Source organism: Camelina sativa, chromosome 12 (assembly GCF_000633955.1).
Source record: "Camelina sativa cultivar DH55 chromosome 12, Cs, whole genome shotgun sequence".
In the NCBI taxonomy this organism is placed as follows: domain Eukaryota; kingdom Viridiplantae; phylum Streptophyta; class Magnoliopsida; order Brassicales; family Brassicaceae; genus Camelina; species Camelina sativa.
In genome coordinates this window covers 3,225,304-3,235,425 of record NC_025696.1, presented here as the reverse complement: position 1 = coordinate 3,235,425, position 10,122 = coordinate 3,225,304, and the positions used below count along the sequence as shown (strand labels likewise).

General features: G+C 37.6%; 2 protein-coding genes across 3 annotated transcripts; both read right to left on the bottom strand.

Annotated features, from left to right (window-relative positions):
• Nucleotides 3,203-6,145, bottom strand: LOC104729841 (pollen-specific leucine-rich repeat extensin-like protein 4). Its single transcript, XM_019233467.1, has 3 exons — nucleotides 3,791-6,145; nucleotides 3,616-3,731; nucleotides 3,203-3,544 (listed from the first exon to the last, which is right to left on the bottom strand). The coding sequence occupies exons 1-3, from the start codon at nucleotides 5,957-5,959 to the stop codon at nucleotides 3,343-3,345; spliced, it is 2,487 nt and encodes an 828-aa protein (XP_019089012.1). The 5' UTR covers nucleotides 5,960-6,145; the 3' UTR covers nucleotides 3,203-3,342.
• On the bottom strand, nucleotides 7,198-9,629 carry LOC104729840. Of its 2 annotated transcripts, XM_010448866.2 has the most exons (6): nucleotides 9,320-9,624; nucleotides 8,901-8,949; nucleotides 8,404-8,565; nucleotides 8,124-8,316; nucleotides 7,596-7,711; nucleotides 7,198-7,512 (listed from the first exon to the last, which is right to left on the bottom strand). In XM_010448866.2, the coding sequence occupies exons 1-6, from the start codon at nucleotides 9,334-9,336 to the stop codon at nucleotides 7,477-7,479; spliced, it is 573 nt and encodes a 190-aa protein (XP_010447168.1). In that variant the 5' UTR covers nucleotides 9,337-9,624; the 3' UTR covers nucleotides 7,198-7,476. The 2 variants fall into 2 exon arrangements, with proteins under 2 accessions (XP_010447168.1, XP_010447167.1); XM_010448865.2 differs by lacking the exon at nucleotides 8,901-8,949 and having other exon boundaries at nucleotides 9,320-9,629.

Here is a 10,122-nt window from a genome sequence, read left to right as displayed (position 1 = left end):
AAACAAAGTAATACACGCAATTGGGTTGAAGAATATTAAGACGTGCAGCGGAAACAATTTGCCCCCTAAGCTAAGTCCAGGTTCAACCAAAAAAATTGTTAATGTTTTCATATGTTTCTTCCTTATGTACTTCACGGAAAGTTATATTCAATTAATTATTATGATGCTTTTGATTAGTTTTGGGAGATGCCTTGGTGTTCTGGGTTTGGACTTTTTCTTATATTTGGAAAGAAGAAGAAATAAAACTATAGGAATTGAACATGGTTCGTTAAATCGGTTAATGTATACTATCCCCATTCCCCGTAATGATCAGTAACTAACTAACTAGGCATTTGAGCAATTGTCTTGTCTTGGGGTTAACTATATTAAAATAGTTCACGAAAAATATCTACTTCAAAGCTCCACAATTTTCAAAAGATGTTTCTTACATATATAATTAAGGAATATACATGTTTAAATGTTTAGTTTGTATACTTCGGCCATTATCATTATTTTGTTTTTCGTATATACATTTCTTTGAAAAAAACAAAAATAAACGGGTAATATATAAAGATATGTATTTTAGTATGTATTTCACGTGAGAAGATATGTATTTTAGTACATATGCGTCCAAGTTCATTGAATATCACGAAAATAATACTACTAAACATATGTACTTATCTAATGTTTTTTTTTTTTTTTATGTTTTTTGTTTTGTTTTTCTTCATATATAATGTAATATGGTAAAGTAAAGATTAAAGAAATGATCTAATGTTTAGTACTATATATATTCATTAGATCACTTCTTTAATCTTTACTTTACCATATCACATTATATATTAAGAAAAAACAACAAAAAAAAACTTTTTTATATATTAGGATATTATTGATGCAATAAAATCATACAATTTGTCATTGTTAGCATTAGATGTAAATTAATTAATAACTTGCAGAATAGTTTATAACGAAAACTGATGAATAAAAAACGTTTTTCGAGGGGTGAAATTGTAATTTTCATGATGGATTATTAAAACTTTTCACAGAAAGGACTTTTACGTATAAATACAACGTAAATACAAATTATGTTTTAAGGTTGAAAGATTTTGACCCCCGATGCGATGTAAGTAGGTTTATATATCACCAAGAAACAAAAAAAAAAAACCATCATGTGTAGTGTCAGGTGTGAGGTGACGCTAAAGATAGCAACAGCCGGTAAATTGGATTTGGGTTAAGATCTAGAGACTACCACTACCACGCACGATGCGTCTTGATCATGTTGCAGATGATGACGGTTGTAATGATTGGTTCATTCCTCTTTTTCACCTTCCAAATTCAAACTCGTAATCTTCAAATTGAAAGTTTTTTTTAGAACTAATATATACGCTATATATAACACATGTATCTAATTTGATATCCAACCCAATCAAAAGTCCGAGTAATTGAAGCTCTAGTTTCGGTAAAATGGAAAATGTAGTCCATGTATAAAAAAAATTTCATTAGAAAATGTAGTATTATTAAGATTCGGTATTGACAGTTCTAGTTAGAGAGTTAACAGTTTCATCTTTCAAACGTTAATTAAATACCAAAAGCTAATCCGGTGGGAACAAACTCAATTATTTAAAGTTGGGCGAGAGTAGTTATTAACTTAAAACTTAATGCAATTGTACGTGTTGTCATTCTCAACTTACGTTAATATTTTTTGCTGCGAAACATATTATAAAATTTAGTTGATACCTGACCATTTGAAAACGAGTTGTGGCTTACGATGAGTTGACTATGCTTGCATTATTTACGATCGGATCAGATTGACATATTTATTTTATACATACCACATTTGATGATTATGTTACAAAATATAATGGTTTAGTGCTTGAGAACTAGCTAGCTTTGTTGGTCGAGCCCATGCCTTCCAAGCTAGTACTGTACTACTACTACGTATATTCATCGATCCCTCATCCTAGAGAGTAGAGAGAGACTTGAAACCCAAACAAAAAACAAAAGCAGTCGGAACATTATAAACATACATACATACATATAACAGACCAGACTGCGTATGTAGTTCAAGTTTCTACAGAAAGCAATGCGTAAATAAAGTTTCCATAATTCACCAGTACAAAATTGTGCAAGCTTATTGCCAAATATATGAATAGATTAAGACGAAAGTAACGTAACACAACAGCATCTCACATTAATGAGTTAGTTGGCTGATAATAATACTACAAAAACAGTGATGTCTTTATCAAGTAAAGTAGTATTTTTTTGTGTGTTCATATCTCCAGAGAATAAACGTTGCAATTAAGATTTAAGATTCCCTTAACATAGTAGGTCAACATATAATGTATGTATTAAAAGGAGTATATTATATTATAGTACATACTATTATGTAATAATCTAGTCCTTTTTTTGGTTTTGACAAAAAAGAAAAAAGAAAATCTGTTAAAAATAAAAAATAATTAAATACGTACAGATATCTGCAATTCCAAAAGAAGATGGATGTTCACGGAAACAATTAATGATACTAACTGAACATGGACGAGAATTGAGGCAGATACAGTTTATGAGTCATTGACGTAAAGACAAAAACAGCTTTCTCCATTGTTCTTCTTTGTTTTGTCGAATCCAATACTCGTCCTTTACTCACGGGTAATATAAATATAATACCCTTTACTCGACCCTAAAGCTGTGGGTACCCTTTTTTTGGGACGGGTACGAGCCGAGTAACGGGTCGAGTACGGGTAACGGATATTAGTGCCCAGGCCTAACATAAACTGTTTTGAATAACTGTGGATTTTAAAGTTGATTTTTAAATCAGCAATTCAATAACCGTGAATTCAATAAGACTTTTTAAAATCAATGGTTGAAACATAACATTTGTAAATTTTACACAAATCACTTGATATTTTTCACTTTTTTTTTTGCATTTAATTACCTATATATTCAACGCTGAGACTTTTTAATTAATCAATTGTCAAGAATAATCGATCTTGCTAGTTGGTTTGTTCCAAAGTTCATTCATAGTATAAGATTTACTAAAAATTATAAACCATTAGTTAGAACTTAGAAGAAGAGAAGAGTGTGAAAACAAACTCTTTTGCTTAGTAGAAGTTTAATCGACCATAAGAAGTTGTAATGTACAAAGTAAATATATACGACCTGTTGTAACAAACAACAACAACTCTTTTTTTACATTACCCTTCTTTTTTCTTTTTTTTTTGTTTGCTTCTTCATTTTGTTTTGATATGTCATATTTTTTTTACCGTTTCTCTTCTTCTTCCTCAAATTTTTCTTTTTTTACAAATAGTCCAAAGACGATACAGAGCTGCTACGCATATATAGCCTTCTTCTTTTCTCTTCCGACTGATATTAGTAGCCTGGGAACATTGGCGGCGGTGGGGATGCGTATTGGTGGCCGATGAACTTTGGTATGCTGAAATCATCATCACTTGGAGCTGGTGCTTGAGCCGTTGGGGAGTTGATCTTCGGCGTTCCTGGCGGAGATTGTGACGGCGGTGGCGAAAAGACCGTTGGTGTTGGTGAAGGTTGGACTGGCGATGGCGANCTGGAACTGGCGATGGTTTGTCAACCGGTTTAGTTGGAACTGGCGATGGTTTGTGAACCGGCGTAGTTGGAACTGGCGCNGAGCTAACAGGTGCTGGTGGCGGCGGAGAGTAAACCGGTGGGGGCGGGGAGTGAACCGGTGGCGGTGGTGGCGAGTGAACAGGTGGCGGTGGCGAATGGACCGGTGGTGGCGNCTGTGAACCGGCGATGGTTTGTGATCCGGCGTAGTTGGAACTGGCGCTGGTTTGTGTACCGGCGTAGTTGGAACTGGCACTGGTTTGTAAACCGGCGATGGTTTGTGAACCGGCGTAGTTGGAACTGGCGCTGGTTTGTGTACCGGCGTAGTTGGAACTGGCACTGGTTTGTAAACCGGCGTAGTTGGAACCGGCGATGGTTCCGATGGAGTTGAAGAGCCATCACCTCCGCCACCAGCGCACTTGTCCTTGCTACAATCAACTGGGCGGTTAATCACGACGGCACATTCCTGGGAAGATCGTTGGTCAGGTCGAGCAGGCAAGCAATTACGTATGTCGTCCAATGCAATTTCCTTGCGAGCACCACCTGGAACACACGAACCTCCTTGTCCATTGAAGTAATTGTACGAGTAAGNCGGAGAGTGCACCGGTGGGGGCGGAGAGTGCACCGGAGGTGGCGGAGAGTGAACCGGTGGTGGCGGAGAGTGCACCGGCGGTGGTGGAGAGTGTACCGGAGCCGGAGGAGGAGAATGAATCACCGGAGGTTGTGACTGAGGTGGAGGAGGGCTGCGCCTTTTCGTCACTGGAGATTGATCATAAGGATCATCCGGTTGCGGTGACTCTTTTGGCGGTTGTGGTTTTTGAACCGGCCGAGATGGAACTGCCGGAGCTGGAACTGGCGATGGTTTGTCAACCGGTTTAGTTGGAACTGGCGATGGTTTGTGAACCGGCGTAGTTGGAACTGGCGCTGGTCTGTGAACCGGCGATGGTTTGTGATCCGGCGTAGTTGGAACTGGCGCTGGTTTGTGTACCGGCGTAGTTGGAACTGGCACTGGTTTGTAAACCGGCGATGGTTTGTGAACCGGCGTAGTTGGAACTGGCGCTGGTTTGTGTACCGGCGTAGTTGGAACTGGCACTGGTTTGTAAACCGGCGTAGTTGGAACCGGCGATGGTTCCGATGGAGTTGAAGAGCCATCACCTCCGCCACCAGCGCACTTGTCCTTGCTACAATCAACTGGGCGGTTAATCACGACGGCACATTCCTGGGAAGATCGTTGGTCAGGTCGAGCAGGCAAGCAATTACGTATGTCGTCCAATGCAATTTCCTTGCGAGCACCACCTGGAACACACGAACCTCCTTGTCCATTGAAGTAATTGTACGAGTAAGTGAAGTTCACCAAATTAGGCAACTTGCAAATGTTATCCGGTACAAGTCCTGTGAGTTTGTTCCCGGAGATATCAAATTCCTCCACACCGGTCAACCCGACAAAGCTAGTCGGGAGACGACCTATGAACGAGTTCTTGCTTGCATCGAAAACTGTCACATTCGATAACTTGCCGATTTCGGACGGGAAACAACCTCCCAAAGCATTGTCCATAAAGACAATCTCGTTGAGATTCTTCATATTGCCGATACTCTTAGGGATACAACCGGTGAATTTATTGTTAGCAAAAGTCACAACCGAGGCCGGAGATTCCCCTAGAGATTCAGGAATCACCGAGGTGAATCTATTGTTGTTCAAGAAAATGGCGTCAAGTTGCTTCTTGAAAAGCTCAGGAGGGACTTGACCTTCGAAATCGTTGAACCTAAGGTCGAAGTATTTGACTTCAGGCCAAGAGAGGACAACGTCAGGGAAAGTTCCAACGAAACGGTTGTTACTGACATCGAATTCGTGCATTAGCTTCAACTTCTCAAAGCTTTTAGGTATAATCCCGCAAAACCGGTTTGAATTCAAATGGAACATAGCAACATCTGTCATCAAACCAAGCTCAGCAGGCAAATGTCCTGCGATATCAGCACCGTTTAGGTCAACACCAGCTACAACCGTGACCTCGGAATCATCAAGAGCTGGCGCACAAACCACACCGGTGTAGCTACACACGTGCGGGCCATGCCAGTTTCCCGTGGTGTTAAACGGGTCTGAATATATTGCCTTTTTCCAAGCCTGAAGAGCTATATAAGCTTTCTTGAGCCTTGTGTTGGCAAATGTAGCCTTGAGATCAACCTCGTATTCAATGTCATCAGGAAGTTCGCCATTCTCTGGTAACGTTAAGAGCTGTCGCTGCACAATGAAGGCAGCTTCTGTATCGGTTAAGGCAAATGAGACAAAGGGAGAAGATAGGAAGGAGAAGAATAAGAGGAAGAAGCAGCAGCCAAAGGACGGAGGTTTAGCCATGGCTAAAACAAAAACCTTGGAAAAGGCCCAAGGCTGCTTATAGAAGGGCATGAGAGGGTTCGGGAAGGACACAAAGCTGTATTATATTAATAAGCTAACGGTTTTTCATTTTGCAATCACCAACGGTTTCCCTTAACATACTTTGTCTATAATTAGGCCAACTCTTGATTTTAAGGATTTTGCTTCAGATCCGGAGGACATATTATCAATAATAGAAATGGTGGTTAAAAGAAACAAGTAAAAAAGCTAAAGCAGACTCTCTAAATCAAAACCGGTCACTATTATAGGACACATCCTTCAAAAAAACGAGAGGTAGTTGATTCATTACCGAACATCACGCAATGACACAAACCCTATTTGTCTCTCACCAGTTCACGTGTGCTGCAAGATACCTCCCCTGAGGGATTACGAACGATGTTTATATGATAATCCAAGGGATCAAGACACAATCAATGGTAAAATTCATTGTTTCTTCACCAGAGCTCCCTCGGCTTTTTCTGATATGCAGTTTCTTCTCTATTCTAAACATTTCAGATTCCCTAGAATAACCCAAAATTTCTTAATTAAAAATCTTTTTTCTAAGAATGATGTGAAAACAGAAGTATCAAACTTTGTCATTTCCTATACTTGCAATCTCATCGATTAGCCACGTCGTCCTTGTCTACCCCATGATCCTTACAAACTTCACTGAACGGTTAAAAATTTGCCATTCCGCTAATATGAATGGCTAAATTGCTAATATAAATCGTTAGACTATACATGTCAATAACTTGTCAAATAAAAAATCGCCATCCAAATAAAAATCGCATTACTTACTATACTATGCAGTATAATACCATTCCCCGTGGCAAATCGTTACATTTTACACAGTGCCGGCTTAAATATATTACATGCCCTTACCCAAACTAAAAAAAAAATATCCCTCAACCTATTGAAAAACTTATTAATTATTTTTTTTGGTTCTTTTTAGTTCATATAATTTTCTTTTTTTTGCCCCTTTCTAACTTACAAATTTTTTTTTGTGCCCCTTTAACTTACAAAGTTTTTTTTTTGTACCTTTTTTAACTTACAAATTTTTTTTGTATCCCTTTTCTTATACGTATATGCCCCTTTAATTTATGTACCCGGGGCGGTCGCACTGCCCACCCACCTAGTTAAAACCGGCACTGATTTTACAAGACATAAGTTGTGTACATGTTTCTAAGGTATATTTACCTTGACAGTAAGATGGGAAAAGAATCAATTACTTCTTAAAGAATTTATAAATTTCATTTTGGAAAAAAAAACAATGTTCTAAAAGTGTAAAGTATATATATGATATATAAAAATAAAAATAAAAAAGAATATAAATTTGCCGATCATACTAATACTACGAAATATTTCCTAGTTAACATAGACAAAATTTAAGAAACAAAAAAACCAATGCTATTTCCATCCCATTAGATCCCTTTATAAGGCTCTCTTTAGCCTCACTCTATACAACAAACAAAACCCTCTCCACATTCGTCACCCACACTTTCTATTCTTTATCTCTATTCATAGTAATTCATCTACACTTCCTAAAGCTTTCACATTCTGGGCTTCACCATCCTTACCGGCACAACCTGAGAATATGTAGCAGCTTCTTTAGCAAAACTTCACCATCACAAGTGATGTTGTTTGGTATGTGTTCTTTATCTATATTTACCTGATCCTCCTTCAATGAACTATCATCGTTATTTGCTTCTCTTTCGCGTTTTCTGCTCACCTCTTCCTTCTCCTCTTCTTCATCTTCTTCTTCTCTGAAATTTTGACCTGACGCCTCTGTAGATACAAGAAAAATCAATGGAGGCGAGAGTTTAGACTAGACATAATTTTACCATCAGGAAGAGACGAGCACACAAGTTCTAAGCAAAAGACATTCATGTGTGGGTTGGGTGATAAATAGATAGCAGACCAGATCTCATATACATGTCCTTCACTTCTTTGATTATCCTCAAGTCATATCAACTCTATGTTCTGCACCAAAGCCTTCTAAAAGCCAATGCAGAGTTAACTTAAGAACTGACTTAATCAAAAGTTTTCGCCTAATTCTAAAATAGATTTTACAATATGAACATAGTATAGTCTAATTGGGTACCACAGACCATAAGAAGAAGAAAAGGACAAAAAGGGAAGATGCCAAACATATAACTCATCAAGAGGGGTTCGACTGAACTAGGTAAGCAAATGTTACCTGAGTGTTTGGTTTCTTCATGACATGTCCTTGGACATTGGACAGCAGTTCCCATGGTGTAGTTTCCGTTGGAATTTTGAGGCTTGCTTCTTAATGTATTTTTCTGAGGACGAAACTCAGATGACGTCTCCAAATGAGCTAGTTTCTTTCCAAAGTTAACCTTTTGCCAGCAGCCATTTTGTAAGACAGTAAACTGCAAAACAAGATTGTTGTCAGTTTCACTGAAGGGATTACAAAACAAACGAGGTCATAAAAGAAAACAGCAAGAGAATCAGCAAACCTGATCAGTAGATTTGCGAGGTTTAGACTGCACATCACGAGTTCTAGAAAGTCTCTTCTGAGTCTCTCCTCCAAGGAAGGAATACAACTGCCTAACAAAAGAGTTCTCCAAATAATCGAGATATGAGTTGTGTTTCTCATTCGTCCACTCAACACATTCATCCTGCAAAACAAGAAACGGCAATGATGTTAATATACCGCACGAAGAATTCAACAAGAGAATAAACACCATTACACAACACACTTAAGTCAACCAGTATTACATTCAGCTGCAACAAATTTTAACTTTTGACCACACAATGTAAGGTTACATCATTGAGTAAAAGTGTGATATGTACCACTTGCAATTGCAACCACTAATCACCAACTATAAATTACTAGTTTAAAAGCAAGGAGTTATTGGAATTGGCCGTAGGAAATGGATTATGATTGATACATATCACAAGGGGTTAGTTAGTAATAGATCTCAAGATCATCAGATCAGGCAAAGAGATTTGCCTCGGCGTCCAAAGAGTTGTTGAAAATTTTGAAATCATCTTGTGGAGTGCTAATAAGGGGGGGGGGACAAAAGAAACCCAAAGCAATCGCATTTAGAATACAATTCATTGGTTTGAAACCTGTTGTAAACAGATCTGAAGTTTCCTTCCCATATATAACAACAACACAAAAGCTAACATAAATAAATTTAGTTTCCAAATCGATAAGAACAAACCAAAAAAGCAAAGATATTTTTTTTTGGTTTGTGTGTGTTTACTTATCTCATTACGAAAATATCTAAAATCTCCATAAAAGCAGAAAAAGATATATAATTTTTTTTTCCCCTTCTAATATACGAATCAAGTTCAAATTCTCTAAGAATCAAAAACGAGACCTAGAAAGGGAAGCAAAGAGGAAGATTTTGTTATGGTTTTTTTTACCAGTTTCGAATCAGCATCGCAAGGAGAGGAATCAGCGGTAACACCGGACTCGAGCGAGTTGGAGAGAGTCGACTCGCTCTGATGAGATTCAGAAGACGCTGCCGAGGAGGAGCCTCGATCCATCTCCAGAGAAACAATATTCACCCTGAAATCATTCTCCATCGTTCCTCTCTGATTCATCATAAACACACACAAAGAACTAACAATAATATCTCTTTAGGATTAAAAAAAAATGGTTCTTCTACGAAAGAGCCAAGAGACCTTGAGAGAGAGAGAGAGGGGAATGAGAATGAAGAAGAAATAGAAAGAGAGAGATGAAAAAGGAAAAAAAGAGGAAGAGAAAATATCCACATGGCGTCGCTTTTACACGTGTCATAGTATGCCACGTCATCAGAGTCGCTGATAAAAAAATGAAAATATCTCAAGACAAATATCAGCCCGGAGATATTTTTCTGGAGGAGGTTCTGAATTTTTTTTTTTTTCTTTTTTGTCAACTTAATATAGAAATAGAGAATGGATGCTCTCTCTTCGTCCCATATTAAAAAGGGTAATATTAGTAGATAGCACAAATATGAAGAAAAATAAAAAAAATACCCTAATAACATTTTTTTATAGGTAAATATTATAAGACTTACGTTTTTTTTAAAGTAAAAAGACACAATAATCCTTTTTGTTTTATTGTTAGATAGAAAGAGTGAAAGATTTGGTATGATTTTTTAAAATAGCATGTAATATTTATATTTTACATGTTATATTGAACTAAATAACGTTTAGTTGTAAACCCAAACCGACAAATAGTCTCG